The sequence below is a fragment of the Acanthisitta chloris genome, unplaced genomic scaffold, assembly GCF_000695815.1.
Source record: "Acanthisitta chloris isolate BGI_N310 unplaced genomic scaffold, ASM69581v1 scaffold2977, whole genome shotgun sequence".
Classification (NCBI taxonomy): domain Eukaryota; kingdom Metazoa; phylum Chordata; class Aves; order Passeriformes; family Acanthisittidae; genus Acanthisitta; species Acanthisitta chloris.
The window spans coordinates 164,809-184,910 of record NW_008683038.1 but is presented as its reverse complement, the minus strand read 5'-3'; the positions used below and the strand labels follow the sequence as shown (position 1 = coordinate 184,910).

General features: G+C 38.9%; 1 protein-coding gene across 1 annotated transcript in view; it reads left to right on the top strand.

Moving 5' to 3' along the window:
• Positions 1–20,102, top strand: part of FHOD3 (formin homology 2 domain containing 3) — a 122,919-nt gene that overhangs the window by 18,668 nt on the left and 84,149 nt on the right. The window contains exons 5-8 of the mRNA XM_009078745.1: positions 9,980–10,065; positions 12,709–13,037; positions 13,939–14,016; positions 16,544–16,669. Of these exons, the coding sequence (XP_009076993.1) occupies positions 9,980–10,065; positions 12,709–13,037; positions 13,939–14,016; positions 16,544–16,669 (619 nt within the window). The remainder of the gene's footprint in view (positions 1–9,979; positions 10,066–12,708; positions 13,038–13,938; positions 14,017–16,543; positions 16,670–20,102) is intronic.

The window sequence follows — 20,102 nt, the reverse complement described above, 5'->3', positions numbered from 1 at the left end:
ATAAGGTTAGGATGCTGCAATTTGTGTTGAAATTGTAAAATCATATGTTAAAATATGATGCAGGCATCACCTGGTTTTGTCAAAATTATTGCTTCTTATGTCCCTTCTGCTTCCATTGTTAATGTAAAGAAGAATCTGTACAAATAGATAAAAATTACTTTTTGCCTCTGTAAACTGAAAGTGACTTCTGTTCATTCATGAGATCTGTCTTCTGCTAATGACCTTCTTTTGGCTCATGATCCTGGTTCCTCTTGAGGAAGGAAAAAAGCTGGCCGTAAGTTTTTCCGGTGCTGTATTTTCCAAAAGGATAGTCTGCAAAATGGGTTTGAGTTTCTTAATCCTTTCACTACATTTTCTTTCCCAATAGGAAACATGTAATAATATTAATGATAATATTACGATGTTGCTCCGGCTGGTATCTAAACTTTGTATGTGGTTGCAGATGTCTTCTGTCTGGGTTTACAGTGGCTTATTCCCAGCGGAATTGCTTCTGATGGACATGGTTAGAGATTGAAGTCATACTCTTTCACTGTACTAAATTTTATTTTGGGCAATATTCTTGCTTATTTTTGGACTTCTGTACCAAAATCAGCAGAAGGTTCAAGTTCTTCCTCAGCATTCTCCTTTCTCACAATGTTCATGTTTCTTTTCTTCCTAACTCATCAGCTCATTTGGCAGTTACTGTGCTTTTGTTTACCACATCAAACAGGTTGTCCACAGTCATCTGCTCTGTGTCAAGTGATAAGTCTTCCAAAAAGAGAAAAAACCATGGTGCCGGTAAAACAAAAAAAAGACAATATTGGCCAAATTCTGTTCTGTCTCACAATCCTCTATATCCAGAAAAGCTGTCTGAAGTCAATGGAGTTGCTCTGATCTATGCCAGGCTAATTGAGAGCAGACTTTGGTTTTTGAGCTGGGAAAAGTTGACCGTAAATGCTAAGGGTGACCAAGAGGAAAACTTGCAGGCCTTTTTCATCCATTTGGCAACCTTCTTCCCAACTAAATGTATTGCTTTTTCACTTGTGGTTCAAAACAAAAAAAAAAAGGACCCAAATCTGTTTTGTGTTAAAATATTTTGCATGGAAAGCGAAGCACAGGCTAATGTGCCTATAACTAAATAAATAAGTAAATAAGTTGATAACAACTAGTAACTAAGAAAGGCTTACAGTTGATTTAAGGGTATGTAGCTACTGCAGCATACCTGAAAATGCTGGTCCTGACCACCAGCAGGTTTACTTTGCTAAAGCTTCTTTCTTTTACCATGATGGTGTATAGCATCAATAAGCCTGGAGGGAACTTCAGTCCTGTTAACAAGATGTTTTAAATGCTTTGCTGGGGATACCTCCTAAGGTTTTCTGCCCTGGTCCAAATTGAGTGCTCTCAATCTGTGGTCTAGCATGCTGTTTCTTAAGCAGTAGACTTTTAAACACATTATTCTATGGGTGGTGTGTTTTTTCTTTTTAAAGTAAAACTAGCTTTTTCCAACCACGCAATGGATAGAGTTGGGGAAAAATGTAAGGAGTGGCATGGAATTTGCACTAGGTTGATGTTGTAATTGTATGTAGTGATTTTTGGCTATATTAGCATTAAAAAGCGTATGTCTGTCTATCTGTGTTTTAGTCTTGTCCTGTCTGGCTTTGAGGAAGTAGAAAGCTGATAGTTCATATATCGGTGCTGTCATGGGCACTGAACAGTTGCTCTGAGAAGCTCTATACATGTAAAGCAGAAACAGGTGCTGCTCTCAGTTTTTCAAATAATTGTGCTTCACATTTTGCTGAGCCTTTCCCTTTCTTCAGTACTGCACAGAGACCATCTTCATCTCTCTCCCTAAGTGTTCCGTCAGAGCTGGGTCAGCCAGACTTAGCAAACATACTCATTGGAGCTTCTGTGAGACTTATACTGACACCTCTTACCAGCATTTGAGAGAATGGCTCCATCAAAGCTTTATGAATTAGTTGCAATCAAAGACTGAAGTTTAGAAAGTCATGAATAACTAGGATTAGGTAGACTCTCACTTTACTAGACTCTCTGGATTGTTCTTTCTTTCATAGCTTTGATTTGGTTTATATTAGCAAAAATCACCCAAGAATTACCAAGATTGATCATATAACACTATATATGTTCATCTAGAGATAACTTGGCTGTGGTTAGGACTTTCTTGTCAGTATTGATGTGTTTGACACCTAATGAGTAAAAGAGCTGACTGCCATCTTAAGAACTCATCAGTGGAAACTGCAGCCTGAATCAAAGCTGGGCTTAACAAGATATCTTTTTAGACCATGAGGCTAAAAAGGTATGAGAAAGATCAACTGGTCAGGTTTGCCTGAGGCTTCCAGGTTTTTCAGTCTGAAGAAACTTGGCCTTCTGGAGAGCTGTACTGATAAGATAAAAACAGCAAAGAAGCAAACTGGGAATTATGTACCTTTGAACTTTGCTTCTGTTGAGGTCCTGCCGGGAAGGCTTTTAGGACTCTTCCTCTGAGCAAAGAATAGCACAGAGAATTCCAAAATTTCCCACAAATTTCTTGGCAAGCTGGACACATTGCCATTACACAGTGCACACTGGGCTCAAGGGCTTTCACACCCTTTATGGTCCTAGAAAAAAACTGGGAAATCATTGTCTAAACAAAGGAAAGCTCTTCTGAGAAGTCATAAGGATCTGTTTGTTAGAAAATATGTGTTTCTGATGTATGAGAATGGCCAAGATGCAGGCAGAGATCATGACACTATTTTGGTTCTACCAGAAAACAATGAATACAGCTGAGCCTCTGATGCTAAGCATTTTTTCTGCTTAACTTTGGATTCCTATCAAGTTTCTAACCAACAACACAGATCTTAGTTTGACTATTATGCCCCATTAACTGATTGTTCAAGTTGCTTCATGTAGAGCCAGGACTGCAGAGTTGATTCATCTAAAATACAGCTGAGGCTTCTTTTTTATTACGATGATTTTCCATGTTTTCAGACATCCTAAACCATAACTAATCTTTGATTTTTCTCTAGCATTTACTATGGCAAAATGCTAAGTTTTGTCATGATGTTTCAAGTTCTGGTGACTTTCCACAACACTGTGTGAAATGTTTGGATTATATAAACACTTATGGCTGTAGATCAAAGTGCTGGTTACAGTGGTGGGTGGGGCTTATTTTATTTTACTTAGGATGAGTGCATTCCTCATCTCTTAGAGTTGCTCTCTGTCAAATATGATGAGTGGTAGGATAGGGATGAAACAGCAAAGTGGGGAGACTCAACATCAGCATTTAATGTAGCACTCAGGCTGTGGTATGGATTATTAAAGGCCAAGAAGAGAGAAAAAGTTAATTTCTATTTTATTGCTATAATAGAATGAAACACATGTTGGGTTTTTTTTCATAGATGTTTATCTCTGGTTCCTAGTTTTGGATATTTAAAACAACTGAGGCATGAAACTAGACGAAGAAAACATCTCCAGGATAAACATGCAGTCACATATCTGTGGATATGCTAAGGATCTCTTTAATACACATACATATGAGCTGAGCTACCTGGAATTTGGGAGTGCTTTGACATAGAATAGCATGTGATCAGTTATGGGAGAGATAGTAGCGTTTTTTACAATTTGGTTGGTATGAGTGAAAAGGGAAATGGGATATAAAAAGCAGTAAGTTTGGAAAGATTTATCTATGAAATGATGCATTGATGTATACGTAGGATTTGGCCCACTAATGCATGAGTAATAAGACTACAAAAATTTAAAAGATTCATCTTTATGAGTATCTCAAGTACCCATCCTGTTGCTGTTTCAGGTTGATACCAACATTTTTTGTCTGAATTAAAATATCTGTGTATATATGTCTGGTTTTATAGTATGGATACTCTTTACTGACTGTGGGTCTTGCTGGAAGGAAATGTTTTATACTTGGTATACATGCAGAGTCAGATGTCTGCACTGTACTTTGCTGTAAAGACAATGGTAGATTTTCCTGTTTGAACTTCAATAGGAATGATGAAAGCACTGCAGCTTAAATGTGATTATAGCTGCATGGCAAATGAAAGCAAAGCATGACTTAGCCTAATTATATAACTTTTTCTACCGCTATATATTTAACTTGGTGAACTACCTGGGGAAGTATAATGCCAAACTAGGAAGTGAATACGTTTCTCTCGACATTCATGGTTCTGTCTTGTGCACCGGAGTATACTTGCCTCAGAGAGTTCACCTCTACAGTGTGTTTCCAGTGTTTATAAACATGATCCTCTAAGGACAGGAGAGCGTTTTTTACACATAGGATGTGATAGGAAGAAAAAAAGACAGCACTTTGGCAGGATGCCATTTCCCTTTGAAGTAAGGGGCAATAACAGTGACCTTCAAGTGTCAACCAATATGCAGTTCCAAGTTCTGAAAATGCCATTTCTTCTCTCTTTCTGTGTATATTTCAGTATTTATTGCTCCTAAAGTCTCCCTACATCATTATTCTCTTTCTTTACCTCTCTGTTCATACAGATGTAAAAACAGCAATGCTGTTCAATGATCAGAGAGTTGAGACTCTTGAACTCTTTGCAAAGCCTTGCCAGTACCTTAAGCAATACTCTGCTGTCTTGCTCTGCTTTGATGTATCCTGTATAAACCAACTGCAGGAATGAAACAAGTGTGGAAGCATTACCTAGGTATTAATTAGGTGTGAAAAGCTGTTACGGACCATATTTTAGGGATAAGAAAGTAAACGTAGCCTAAAGATAAAAACCAGCATCATATGAAGGCATAGGGAGTGCATGTACTTCACATCAGTTGTCATTTCCTCAACTTTTTGTCTGAACTGTTTTGTTTATTTAGGGCAGAAACACCAGGATCGGTTTCCTTTTGACCTTTGTAATTATGCATCTTAGTTTTCCTGTGTGCAGAAGGCCAGACTTTGAGGTTTGTAAATACTTTGTTATCCATATCACTTCATGCATTTTTATCTTCACATAGTTGCACCAACTTCAGTGGTCTATCACACATAGCAGTGGAATGGAAATGGACGGCAGAGTTCAGGTGGTTTCTTTAGTTTTGTTTTTAATGGAGGAGGAAAGTGTATTTCCATATCTTTATACAGAGTAATAAATGGTGAATGTAAATTACTACCACTTTCAGCTTTCTCATAAAAGATGAGTTGAATTGGTTTTGGCAGCTAGGACAGAAGAAAGATAGAAGCAGCAGAAGTGTACCAAAGCATTTATTTGTTTTACAAGGACATAGGAATTTGGCTATGAATTGTGTTGTCTAACCTACAAAAGTGGAAGTTCACTCATAAATTGAGGGCAATGGCAAGAGAAAATAAAATTACATCCACTGTGACTTGTAAATATCTTTCCTTGATGGAATATTTTTCAATTTCTCTTTGTTCATCTGTGGGGGTTTCAGGATGCAGCTTGCAAAGTGCTATGCAAGAGGTAAGACAGGGCAGGGGTTTGAAAGAAAGGGGTGGGAAACAACCTTGAAAGGAAAAAATGTGAGATCAGCTGTTGTATTTCATTTAGAATAATATTGTGGAATGGCTAATGGTGGTCTTACTTCACTGAATGTGGCCTGCACTCCTAGTCATAGAATCACAAAATGGTTTGGGTTGAAAGGAACCTTAAAAATCATCTACTTCCAAGTCCCCCTACCAAGGGCAGGGACACCTTTCTCAGAGCCCCATGCAACCTGTCCTTGAACACTTCCAGGGCTGGGTCATCAAAGGCAGTGAAAAGTTAAATGGAAGTAATTTAGAGAAGCTAAACTGAAAAGCACTTGACTTAATTACAAAAAGAAAGGGGGAGAAGATTCCTCATCAATATTTAATGGCATGCAGGAGCATTTTCAGAGTGTGGAAATAGCTTTACAGTTCTGCAGTCCTTTCTTCTCTGGGTCACTTCAAAACTCCAAGATTCCTTTTTTCACTGAAGTGCAATGTTCATGTTTCTTGGGAATTTCTATGTAAATCAGAGGATGGTTGCAAAAGGCTCAGAAGTACACTTAGAGCCTTGTCCAATAAGCTGCAATATTAAGAAGGAAATATTTAGTAGGGCTTTAGAAAGGTTAAATGAGCCCTATACAAAGTAGAATCATATACCAAAAGGAAGATACTTTCACATGCTGTTATCTCATTATTAACTTATATGTGCATTGTATGTGCAGACCAAAATGTTGGTAGCTTAATTATGGGATGACCATCCTTCTAACTGTTGTTCTATACTCAAGCATTAGTGGTCAAATTCTGATTTGAAATTATTTAAAGCACATCTTAAGCTTTACAAATTTCCTTTGATACCAACCAGAGCTGAATGTGTTTCTGTGTTCATGCTTATTTTGTTGATGGGGATGTTTTATGGTGTTTCTGGTTTTGGTTTTTTTTGTTGTTGTTGTTCATTCAGCACAGCCTTTGATTTTTCTATTAGCTCTACCTTTGGGATTTTTTTGAAGAGGGAAAGTGAGAAACTTGTGTTTCTGTGTTACAAGCTAGAACAAAGAAAGCCTAAGTTCCTTCAAGCTGCCTTCATCAAAACTGCAGAGGGAGGAGGTTGGGGAGAGCCTGGAGAGGACAGAGACTACACAACCTTGTACATATCCCTCGTCTTCAGTGAGACAGAGAGCATTTTTTGGTGCTTTAAGTTCTTGTGGAGTAAGAGTCATTGTCTTCAGAGTGGTGCCTTAGTTTTAAAATCTTCTAGCTGTGACTAGGTTGGGTGTGTGAGGTATGATGCCTGGCACCTTACAGACTTCAGCTGCCTTCAGCTAAACTTGTAGATGAGTCCCTTTATTATAATTTCCTTTCATCAATCTGTGTTTCTTAGTGCTTGTCTCTCTGCAGCTTTGAGTAGCTATTTAATATCATCTGGACAAGTCTGATTGGCACTCTTTTAATTTCTTTTTTTTAAAATTTATTTCAAAAAGGAGGAAGGTTAATCCGTTAGTTCTAAACCCGTTGCCTAGATTTCATTTTCCTGCCCTAGTGGTTCTCTATTGATAAACTGCACTTTCATAGTCTTTTTTAACATGCAGGTTATTTTAAGGGGCTTTAGCTGAAACTTTAGCTGAAACAACTGAGCAAAAACCTGTGCCCTAGCAGATGCTTGTTAATTGCCATGACTGATGACATACTTTATAAAGATTTGTGGGGGTTTGGGGTTTTGTTTATATGTTTACTGGGGGGTGTTAGCCTGTATCAGTAAACCATTTTAAAGATGAAAATAAACACAGTGATTGTTTTGAAATTTGTTTTCAGTGCTATAAAGCTTTTGTTTAAATACTGTAATCTGATACTGTTATCATGGAACTGAAGTAACCCAGGAATAGCCTTAAGGTTATCTGAATATATCTGAACCTTCAGCATTAGCTGAAGCCCTTCCTCCCTGCCGCAGGGTAAATATTTGCTTTTTGTTAAACAAGATAGATTCCTCTGTGCTACTGAAAAAAATGCTGACTTCTGCAACTTCATTTAATTGGAAACCTCCCTGTGAATCATATCTCTTAATTCTACTACTGCACTGACACCAAATTAACCTACGTACATGGGAGGGACAGTGAGCTTTTGCACATCATCCCTTCTCCACTGCACACGAAAATGAACACATAACCCAGAAGAGTCCAGATAAATTCACTGTTCTGTTCTGTATGAGCACCTGACTGTAGTTGAACATCATCTGTCTACAGTTAGTGTTTTCCTGTTTAAATTAATATTCGCATGGAAATTTTCCTTTTCTACATTTTAGGAAAGATTTAACTAGCAGGTACTACCTGTTTTTATGGGCAGAATATTTGTTCTCTAACAAGACTGAGAAACAGCTGCCACTATTGCTTTGGTTAAATGATGAGCACACATCATTCTATATTCCTGCCTGTGAGCTTACCCCTCTCCTCCGACCTGTATCTGATCCCCTTCCTAGGGATAGTTCAGGGGTCTGAAACTGTGAGTTTGGTTGCTGAAACAGGACTTTCCAGGTGTTGAGTGTTTCTCCATTTCCATCGTGCAAGTTTCCTGTGATCAAATTGGCTGCCCCAGTTTGGGGAGTTGCCTGCTCTGTCAACACCACCAGCCATCTCTGCAGCTAACTCACACAGAGCCAGCTCCTTCCTCCAGCTTTTCCATCCAATTGCCGTGTAGTTGCTGTCCTCCTAGAGTTAATATTAGCAGAGGAAAAGAGCTTTCCAATCAAAGCTTCTTCTAAGCTTTTGATTCAGAAGTCAAGAAGACATGAGAAAAGATTCATTGGCCTGAATGATGTCACTGGAATCTCTAAAATTTGTCTTCAGCTTCTTTCTCTGTTCGGTTCAGTTATAACTCAGTGATTCCCACTTCAATCCACACTGTATAAACTCATGTCCTTACTACCAACCCCTCATGTGAAGGAATAAATTCTCAAAGAACCCTTTCAAATTTATAAGATCCACCATATCAGATTATAATTTCATTTACAAATTTGGGCATTTTTGAGACAATTGAGGAGAGGATAAATTTTGACATCATCAATCTGGAAACATAGTGGGAACTTAAACACAGTAATGCCAGGGTCGCTCTGGTGCATATAGGCAATAGCAGATGCAGACATTTCCCTTTGCAGGAGATAATAGCAAAGCTAGTCTTGAGCTACCCCTTGTAGTGGAAGGGATTATTTGAATGCTTTTGCTTTTCTTTGGTTTTGGTATACCAATATATATATGCCTGTGTGGAAGCTGAGAGGTGTCTTTGTAAGAGAGGTATATGTTTGTGGAGAGGACAGGGAGATGAAGAGATGACAACTGAGATGGTCATGTCACTATGCCACTTTAGGAGTGGTTGAAAGTGTTACCTTGTAGATGCTTGCCAGAGTATTGGAAAACTTCCAGGTGCTGCCATTTTTCTGATTATTCTGTAATTCCATATAAATGCAACAAATTTTGGATTGACTCAATGAGTTCATGATCTCACATTGTAAATACTCATTTATTCCTAGAACATGGAAATTAATTCTAAATGGAAAAAATCAACAGACCATCCCTTCAGAACTAGGAAAGAAAACAAGCTTTCAGGAAACTGCCTTACAAATTTTATTACTCTTTGTATATTTTCTTTTCTGCATGGAGCATAACCTACTGATATACATCATTAAATCAAGTGGAGGACTGTATCAACTGCAACTGCAAAAGAAGTCTAAAGAGAGAATATTTTCTAAGTCTTCTGTGAGTCCTTGGTTTGGAGAGGAAAAAGCATAGATGGGAGGGAGAGGAGGCAGACAATGTAGCCTTCTTTATTCCATTTAATATAGTTTTCTTTTTTACTTATGTGGTTTGTAGGTTATGGAGGCTTTTTGCATGACTTACAATTCTCTTCTGCCAGAATTGCCACTGAACCGAAGGCTCCTTTGACCATACTAATGAATCTACTGAAATAATTCATGTACTGGCAGCTGATAACTTAAATATTGCTATTTGCAAATAGTCCTGAACTGATTTCGTCTCTCTGTTATTTCTAACTCAATGGTTCAGCCTGTTCTGTTTTTCATTGGTTGCTAAACAGGAATGTTTTGCTTGTGTTAATTTAGAAAGTTTGATGTCCAGTGCCAGCTGTCCCTTGCCAGCACAGCGTGTACTGTCCTTTAAGCCAGAAAGACACAACTTAATGACTAATGAATTGAACATTGGCATTGTCATGAATGTTTTCCCTTTATGCCTCTGCAGGTAGGGCAGCAGCAAATGGAAAGCCAACCTCAAGAAAAAGTGATGGAATCTTTGTATCTTTAAAATGAACAATAAAAATATAAATAGGAGTGAGGATAATATTTTTGTATTGGTAGTTACCTATGTACCAGTGCATACTTAGCAGGAAGGTTTAGGTGGCTTTTTTTCTGACATAGGGGGGTCGTAACTCCCTTCTCCTCTGTGTTTTCCTTCCATTTCTAACTTCATTGTGTTTCTTTTTGTGGGGACTCATGTTGTTTTCTCTTCCACCTTCTCTCTTTCCATTCCATTGCATGCCTCTTTCCTTGGTCTGACCTCAGAGAGGACGAGTATGAAGAAGAGGAAGAAGAACAGCCAGTCACAGAGCCCAATACTGAGGATGAGGGGGAGGAAGAGGCCAATAGGCAGGTCAAAGCCAGGTACCAGGATTCAGCATTGTCCCTCCAGCTTTTCCTCAGCCTCTGGCATGAACTCACCAGCACAGTGTGCAGCAACATCTACTTTTTTACTCACATTCCTAGATCACCTGTTAAAGCCACCCCCTAAGGAAATGTTTTTGCATTTGAAAGCTTCTGGGGAGGGGTTGGTGTTAATGGGTTTTATTTGTTTAATTATATGGGTTCAATGCACTAAGAACTGTCTGCACTCTCCCTTTGTGTAATGCTCACAAATCTTAAAAAGTTATAGCAGAAAGCATAACTTCTAAGCATGGCTTAAGTTTATCTTTTCAGTTAAGGCAATGGTGAAACCTTGCAATGGTTTGCTGAGGATATTGCTTGGTTTCTTAGGTTTTCATCCCTATCTTCACAATACCACTTTATTAGCAATATCTATTGCTGTGCAGTAGTTTGGCAGTTTTTTAATGCTGCCTATGATTTCATAGAACCATAGAATCACAGAGTTTTAGGGGTTGGAATGGACGTTACAGATCATCTAGTCCCAACCCGCCGTGCCATGGGCAGGGACACCTCCTCACTAGATCAGGTTGCTCAAGGCTTCATCCAGCCTGGCCTTGAACACTGCCAGGGTATAGGCCATCCACTGCCTCCCTGGGCAACCTGTTTCAGTGCCTCACCACCCTCACAGTAAAAAAAATTCTTCCTAATGTCTAGCATAAATTTCCCCTTTCAATTTGTACCCAAATGATTTCCTTTCTATCAATTTTCTTCATGTTTTAATAGCAAAGAACTACTTTGAAGCAGAACTGATATATGTGTATATACATACATATATAATTTCATAAATACCTGCCCATCTGTGTATATGTAGATATAAGCAAATCACCTATCCATATTCTCATGTAAAATTTCCCACTGATTTCTGAGATATATATGTGTTTGGCATTTGGCAACTTGATCCTAATAAACTGGAAGCAAGAAAACACGTTTTTTGTTCCAGACAGGCATTTGATTTAGGTTAAATTGTTTGGCTTTGCAACTCAGCAAATGAGATTGGATTTTTTTTAAATAAACCACATTAATGCAGACACTGTACAGCACGGAAGGAAGAAAGGAAACTGTTTAATGTGTGAATTCCAATGAAAATACTGTACTGTTGTTGTTAATATCTTCCAGTCTGAAAATCTTGCCAATGGCTGCCTGAAATTTCAAAATTAAGTGATAATTTCCTCAAATCTGATTCTTAAAAGTCAAAGCAAAGGCACAAGTTATTAGTAAATCACATGAATATACTAAAATACTGTTTGAAAAAGCAAGGAAGAGCCATGTAGAGATCACAATGTGGTTTTAGGTCATCAGTCTTTTAAAATACTAATCACTTTGAGATAACTGTGTGATATTCCCACGCTTTTTCTAAATATCTCCTTTCACTGTCACTATAGCACAACAAAAATGACCAGTACCCTGGCCATTCATGTTTGATGCTCTCAGGAGGGGCAGGACTAGTCTGGATTCAGTATCTCCTGTCGTGCTGAGCAGGTGCAATAGATTGAGGTTTCCAGATTGCCCACTGTGCTTCTGTTATGAGAACGATTACCTGGTATATACCTGATGATTAACTTAATAATATTCCAACATATATGACATGTATTGTGGTTTTGTTGCGTATGCTGTGCCGAACCCACAGTCCTCAGAAAAGGGCCATGCCTTCCATGCCTGTTGGTGGATTACAGAGGTGGTCTCAGGGGAATAAAATCAGCCACTTGCCAGCTCAAAGCCCATGCACAGTGTTTATATTGGAGTTACTAAAGGAAATGGATATCCTGGAGTGCAGATCCTATGGCTTTTCACCTGCCTTGTGCCTTCTGTCACTCAACAGTATCTGCCTTCAGCAGGGCAAAACAGATGTGTTTTCTGTTTCCCTTGATGTAACTCTCCAAGTCTCTAACACCAACATGGGATGCTGACACTCAGGGAAATTAGTGCCTTCATACCTAGACAAATGATCTGGTAAGGTGTTGCTTTTGAGATCATTCTAAACCTGAATTTTGACAGAACATTGCTGATTGAGTACTTCTTTAATTTTCATCTTTAGTGGATGAGCATTTTTAGTAAAAAGATCAGATCCCCAGGCAGGATGATACTCAAGTATCTGGCCTTCAAGAAGCAGTCATGCAGACTGTATCTTGAAGCCTCTATACTTTATGGACCATGTTATCCATTGTGTTGAGTCTGCTTTGTACTGCTCTGACAATGCTTATAAGCTAACTTGAAATACATGAAAATTGTTCATAAAAGAGTTGTGAAAAGATTCATGAAAATTAGTTCCAAAGCCTGTAGGTTAAATCCTCTCCTTTCCTTTAAGCTGGGTCACTCCCATTCCTCAGTATTTTCAACTCCAAGAAGAATCCCACTGGGATGCAAATATATGAGGTCTCTTACTTTATTTAAAAGGAGGTGATGATTGTCTAAATTTCTGAAGTTTTTCTTAGTCTGACTTCCCTTGACTTGATTTTTCCTCCCTCCAAGTGTTATTATCTATTGATCTCTCTTTTCTCCATTTGTCTCTCCTTCTCTTCCCTTTCTCATGATATTTTCCTTCTACAGTGAGGTTCCAGATGTGCAGAAGGCTGTGAATGAAAGCTTTTCACAGTGTCATGACTCTTCAGCTGTCTCCAGTGCCATTTCTCCTGCTGAGAGGCCTCTGTCCTTCTCTAGAGCAAAGAGCTCTTCTAGCAGCTCTTCTGTGCCTGACTCATCTATCTCCCATCATACTTCTGTCCTTTCATCACCATCTTCACCTGCGACAGCATTGCTGAGCTCTCCCCAAAATTCATCAGCATCCATTACTCCAAAGGCATCTCCAACGGTGGAGAAATTACCTTATGTACCACATACTCCTTTTCACCTCTTCTCGTATGACTTTGAAGAGTCTCCAGCATCTGTGAAAGAGAAGGAAGCAGAAATGATGAGGGAAAACAGGTAGATTTTATACAGCTGATATTAATTTTTAGATAAATGAGTAACACTTTTCAAGAGTTTTATAGTGGTAATAATGCACTCTATGTGTTGTATTATTTCCAGAACATACTGTATTAGTTTTAGTCTTGTAAGCCTGTATTTTGACTTGATTGATATTCTCCCCTTGCCTTTGTTGCCTTAATTTCATCTTGCTCCTCTTCAAAGTCTCTAGATAATAAGTATCCTGGCCTCCTCTAAAGACCAGTGGAGAAATAGCCCTTGATTTGGGAGATCACAGAGAGAAGCAGCATTTTGCTCTCATTTACAACAATGTAATTCGTAGACATGATTTCATGAAAGTTAGCGGAGCTCTTCTGCTATAAAACCAAGAGAGGTCAGATCAGCACTTGAAATTCAGGGTTGAAATCCTGGCTTCAAAGGCTGAACTGCCAAATCCCAAATTTGTTCTTAGATTGCAGTGCATGTCCACGTCATGTGCAATTTCAATTCACTCTCGTAATAAGAGATCTGGTTTAAACCCTATAAAGATAATATAGGACTCAGAATAGACAGCCTTACCTCCACAACATCTGCTCAGTTCAATTGTTCCTCATGTATGTGTCTTAGTTTTTAAATGCAATTTCCCCATGCCACCCATTTAAAATTAAAAAAGATATTTTGTCTCAGTCTGTTTTCAAGTAAAACAGATTGACAGTAAGTAACACTAAAAGCAATGCTAGAGAATCACTTTGATAAAAGGTTGATTGGTGATTTTTAGCTGTCTCTCCCAGAGAATCACTTTGATAAAAGGTTGATTGATGATTTTTAGCTCTCTCTCAGTGTTGTCAGTGTTCCTTGACTTAGGTGCTGAAAACGTTACATGTATATTGTATGCGTATTTATTTCTTACTCTCTCCAGCAGTCCTTCTGAATTTCTGCATGTGAACAAATATTTTGATTCCTTTGATCCTTTTAATTTTCGGTCTTTCTCTTCTAATAGGTGGGTGTGTTTTGTCGCTTTTTCGTTTCGCCGAAAAGCCTGTAAATCCAAGTAGCTGTTGACAAGGGACTTAGTTCACATATTTTTCCTTACCTGCAACTTGAACAACAGGATTCCTCTAAATTTACATTTTCCTTCATAGATGCAATTTTCCCTTAGACCTCTCACACCCATTTATTTCCCTCCCATTGCTGTTGCTGTCATACTTTAGAGAGTAGACCCCTAAATGCATCCTATTCCTGCAATACTTAGTATTTCCACAGTGATTTTTTCCCCTCTGACCATCCTTTGTGCTTCTAGTTACTACACAGGATCAAGGGTGTGGTGTGGGGGAGGATTCTGCTGGGTTTATTTGGAGGAAAAGGAGGGTAAAGCTTGCACAATTTACACAGTATTGTGTCCATAAAAGAGGTAAGTGTCTGGGATTTCTTGAGAGTGAAGGCTCTGGGATAAGGCCATTGCTTCTACATTGATGTATGAGACAAGAAGGGAAAATGGAAGTAATAGCCACGACCATATGAAGGTTGGAAACATAAACATTGTGTACAGGATACAGATTTACCCTGGTGTGCTGGTTTTGTCTTGCTACTCTTCCAACATCTTTGTCTCCCTCTAAATTTGATATGTAGAGATGCCATGTCCAGAGCAGTCCCTCTGAATTTGATTTTGTTAATAGTTGCAGGTCTGAGTCCATAGGAGGTGTGTTCCCTCCATTTTCATGAAAGTTATCTCTGGAGTAATTGAAATGCCTTGGTCTGAAAAAGGGTTCTGTGCTTTGTCAGCCTTTGCACAGGGCAGAGAAGAAGAAAATCGAATGTAGTGGTTGATAAGAGGGTCTTCTTTCAGTTGATCGAAATGGAAATTAAGGTTTCTGTCAGTGTCAGGAACATACCAAATGAGCTCTGGGTACTTATCAGGACAATGGAGTTTTCTCATCGCTCACTCAGTACAGGCACAGGCAGAACATTTTCTGGGCTAAGCCTGTCAGACAGAAGACCCAGCCTAAGTCTGTGCTACCAGGGAAGCTCCACACTGTCCAGTTACACAGCCATCCAGCAGGCCACTGTCTCCAGTTTCTAGTTAAGTTTTTTTTTCTAGGCTTGGACCGCAATTGCTTCCTGGAAAATTCCCTTTGTAGCTCAGAAATATGCATGTTAGGGTTTTTTTCCAAAATGATTCCCCTGTTGCTGGGCAGTCAGCATGGTATCTCAAAAATAGATAGTGGAGGTAGGGTGTTTTCTAAAACATAATCTTGGAATTGTTGTCCAAGAGGGTATCCTCTCTAAAGAATGATCCCTTCCATTATAAAAGCACCTAACTGAAATCTATTCCAATTTTAGCATGGATCTTGGCAGACAGCAATGCTGTTAAACCCTAAGGGATGATGCTTGAAATTTTGAATGAAATTTTTCATGGCCAGATGAGTGTGCTAAATGGAGCTGAAGGAAACCAACCAGCCTTTTCAAATAAAATTGCTGAGTGAAATTACTGAGTGCTGATATATGGGAGGGAAGAAGTGGCATGAAAAGGATATGGTGAAAGAGGTTATGTTATTATGTTGGAAAATGATGTTGCCCTGTTTCCTGAAATGAATTTTGTCGTTTGGATGAGTTGGTCCGTGTGCAAAAATGGCATTGTCTGTGAACAGAAATATTAACATTTTCCCAAATCAGGACTCTCCCCATGACATGCTGTGTAAGTGCAATGTTTAAAAGGCACAGCAGAGAAACACAACTGCCTTTTCTATTGAGTTTAGGACCCAGGATGAAAACATTGATAGAAGGGGCTCTGGGGAGGTGGCCGTTCCAGGAGTCCTGGAAGCAATTTCTCTTTGATCAGCAAGCTCACATTGAAGTCAACTGAGTTTATGAGGGCTGATAGAATTTTCTGAAGCTGTGCTTCCAGAAACATGTCTTTTTAACTATGGTGATGACTTTTTACAGACATTGTAAGAAATGGCGCATAAGCTATGACTTACGTTGGGAGAGGGGAAATAAAATACTGCTGGATTTAATTGAAAAGGATGTGCTTGCTTTCTGTTTATAATGCAAGCATTTGCAAATCACGGATGTCCATGTTCATACCATGTCTCAGGAACGGTGCTGTTTTCCTTAATTTCACTAGATATGGAGAATATTGACTTGTACTGGTTTGATCCCTTTTCTAATGGCTGGATATTGGCTCCCAAAGCAGCTAATAATTTTGAGTAACTAAGCAGTAATTCAGGTGTTCCTGCTCTGAGTTGTCACTTGGGAGGACTATTCTGACCTCCCATTGTTTTACTTACCAATAGTTCACTGTTTGCATCAAGTCTGTTCATGACATGATTGATATTAAAATTACATGATAGGTTGTATATTTTGAAACTGGAAATAGAGCAATATTTCCTGAAGGTGAATGTTTGCCAAGTTCTGGGGTATGGGATCACTACCACCCCATAAACAAGAGGATTTACTGTTCCATGCCTGCTTGCTGATGGATTCTTTCTGTCTCTCCCTTTCTCCTACTTTTCTTCCCATTTCCTCAGGTACAATAGCTATGGCAGCAGCTCTTACTCTTCTCCACGACCTTATGCTGGTGTGAGTGCTCCTACAACACCCACTACTCGTTATGGGACAACTCTGTCACCGTCTCAAGAGACCAAATCTGACAGGTTTGTAAATTAATCAGTATTTTGACAACAGTTCCTTTGTAGACCGGATGGAGATAAATGTAAGCTGTTCTAAATAGGTACTGGAAATAGCTTCCAAACAGATTTTTTTCTAATTTTTGGATAGAAAATGGGCAAAACTCTAAACGTGTTCATTTCCCACTCATTCTCAAGCCTTTCTCCGACTTGTTGTTAAGGGCTGGGTGTATTTCCATCTCACTTCTGCTTCTTCTGCTTAAATAGATAATGCAGAGTTGCTTCACACTTGCTGTTCTAAGTATTAAAAGGTGAATTAAAGCACATTTTCTTTCTTTTTATTTTTTAAAATAAATTCAGATAGAGCTATTTTGACTTCTATCATCTTAACTAAAAAAATCTTGGAAACATGCTGAGCTCAGAATTTCCTAGGCCATCATTTTGTCCTTTCTTAAAATATGTGATATATCTCATTGTATTTCATTAAGGGCAAAACATTTCTTTCTATAGGTAAAGCAAACTCAGAATGACCTACCAGTTATCAGTTCACTTCAAAAAAAAATTAAAAAGGGGGGAAAAAGCACAAACCAGCAACAAAAAAGCTGTATTTTGAACAATCAACATACTCTTTTAAATTGTGTAAGGTGCTAGGAGAAGAAAAAATATAGCAAAATGTTATGGATACATGTAAGATATTCTCGGCAAGAGATTTGGACCACCAGAAATTAACCGTCTCTTACAACCCGAAAGTAAATGGCAGCTTCAAAGGATGTCATGCTGAGTTTAAGAAGGAAAGGTAGAAGTTTTAAAGTAATTTAATTCAATAATTTAATATAATAATTTAATTAACTAATATCCAATTAGACCAGATAGGTTTGGGATTGCTTGTTGCCCTGTTGGCCTCTATTTCATAAAAATTGCATCTCCTGCCCTCTTTTTTGAATGGAAGAGAGTTTTTTTGGACACTTTGTCTGTATTCCAGTTAATTTTTGTTAATTAATTGTTTTAATATTTCTATATGCATATTTGTGTTTGTGTGTACATATATATGTGTATGTTTGAACCTTCCTAAAGCCTCACATCCTTTCCAGGCTGCTACTCAGAATGGTTCAAGTTAGGTTTTTCCAGCATGTATGTATTTCTAGCCATGAGGTACTGATTTCATCCCTATTTTTTTACAAGTGAGTAATTACATTAAGTTTGTCATTGGAGAAAGGCATTCTTTTTTATTTGCTCATCTTCCTAGATTAGCTTGCCTTAATTTGTCTTTCATGATCTCTAATTATTGCCCAGTGAAACCATAATTAAAAAACTCTACACTGGCATTTTCACCCCTTTTTACCTCAACAAAATAGATGCAAGATAAGAAAGAGTTAAAAGTATCCCCCTGCTTGGGAAGTTTTAGATTTCCAGGCCCCTGTTGTTGCAAGCTTCTGATTGCTACTGTGGCAAAGAAACCCCAAAGTGGTCGAAGGCTGAGATGGCTAAAGATGGTGTGGCCTATCCTGCAAGAGGCTGATGGCTCTGGCCCTGCTCCACCAAAGGAAGCCAACTTTCAGTGCAGCATGCGCGTAAGTGCGTTGCTGGTATGGAGCCAAAATGCCTTGGCCCCACAGGATGAAGCTGTAAAATTCACAGATTCATGGAGAGTCAGGCCAGAGGGGAGCTCTGCAATCATCTGTTGTGACCTGTAATGGGTCTCACAGAAGCTGAATGAAAGACCCCTGTACCTTCATGTGTTTTCAAGTGGCAGTGCATGACTCCTCCTGGAAAACATTCCAGTATTTATCATCACTGCTAGGAAAATATTTTATATTTTGAGGCCAGTTTTCTAGCAGCATCTTCCAGCCATCACACCTTATCCTTCTTTTTTCTGTGAAACTGGAAAGTACTCTGCCTTCAACTAGCAGATCTCTCTTACATGTTTAAAGTGTCCGAACACTATGCTCAGAGTCACATCTCTGTCTTTCCTTCACGCTATGTTTATCACTTTCCACCTCACGTGATAAAAATCTATGTACTCTTGTTTAAATTTGCGGCTTGCTGTCCATGATAGTTCATGAACTCACCAGGATATCTGCATTTTCACATTTGAGGGACATCACAGCCTGATGCTTTTGGCACATGGGTCTCTGAGAAGCGTTGAGGGACATCACAGCCTGATGCTTTTTGCACATGAGTCTCTGAGAAGCATGAAAAATGTGTGTACACCACAGCTGCATCTTGCCTGCATGATAGATGCAGTTATTTCTTGAAAGATAATTAAATTTACAGTTTTGGATGCCATTTTGCATCAAGTGTTGTTCTTTTTGAGTACCCTGCCATTGCAGTTGTATAGATCAGAGGCTCTAATCACCTGAGTGCTTTGAAGAAGGGCAGAAGCCCACTTTGATTTCATTATCCTGAAAGACATGCATTGCACAAATGCCCACAGGTAGAGACCAATGGATAGAGTTTGCTTGTTGGAGAGTAGGCTGTGTAGTGCATGATGCACTGCTTGGTGCTAATTAGCAAGTGGAAAGTATTGTGGAAGGTTTCACAGTCTTCTATGAATGGTGTTTGCCTTAGATTATGTAAACATTATTTCCTACCTCCTGATGGTAAAAATTTACACGGATTCAAACACCAAAAAACAAGTTAAAAGATGAGGGGGGGAGAGGAAGACACTTGATAAGAAGCAGATGTGTATCTATGGTTAGCTCAAAGGTGAGTTTTCTGGTTTCAGCTTATGACTACAGTTATCCAAAGCCTCCACAGAAAGATTCCTGTCTTTTATCATGCAGGGAGGAGCTTCAGATGCAGTTCCTGGTACCGTTTATCTGACCTTCGAGAATGAGGAGGAAGGAAGAGGCAGCATTTAGAGCAGTGCCCAGCAAAATGATTCATGCTCTATTCAGTTGCCCTGACAGGCCTTTCAAACCCTTGGCTGCATTTTGCTTATGTAAACAAGAGCTAGAACTTAGGTGGAAAGACGCAGTGTGGTTGACATTTTGACATTCATGCTTTTAAAACCCTCTTTGGCTAAGATCTATAGGGAATCATAAGAGCAGTATAATTCAGTGCAAAAGTAGCTGGATTTTGTTCTTTGAAATCCACATCATCTATATATTTCAGATTGTACAGCAGAAAAAGGCTTACTTGACTGTTTCTCAGTTTCTAAATTCAGCTGCAGCCTTTTGGCAACTTCTTGCAATACTGTTGTTCTCTCTCATTTCCCTGGGTCCCCTGTGGAGAGCCATGTTTCTGACAGTATAATTCAGTGCAAAAGTAGCTGGATTTTGTTCTTTGAAATCCACATCATCTATATATTTCAGATTGTACAGCAGAAAAAGGCTTACTTGACTGTTTCTCAGTTTCTAAATTCAGCTGCAGCCTTTTGGCAACTTCTTGCAATACTGTTGTTCTCTCTCATTTCCCTGGGTCCCCTGTGGAGAGCCATGTTTCTGAAATTTGCAGCCAT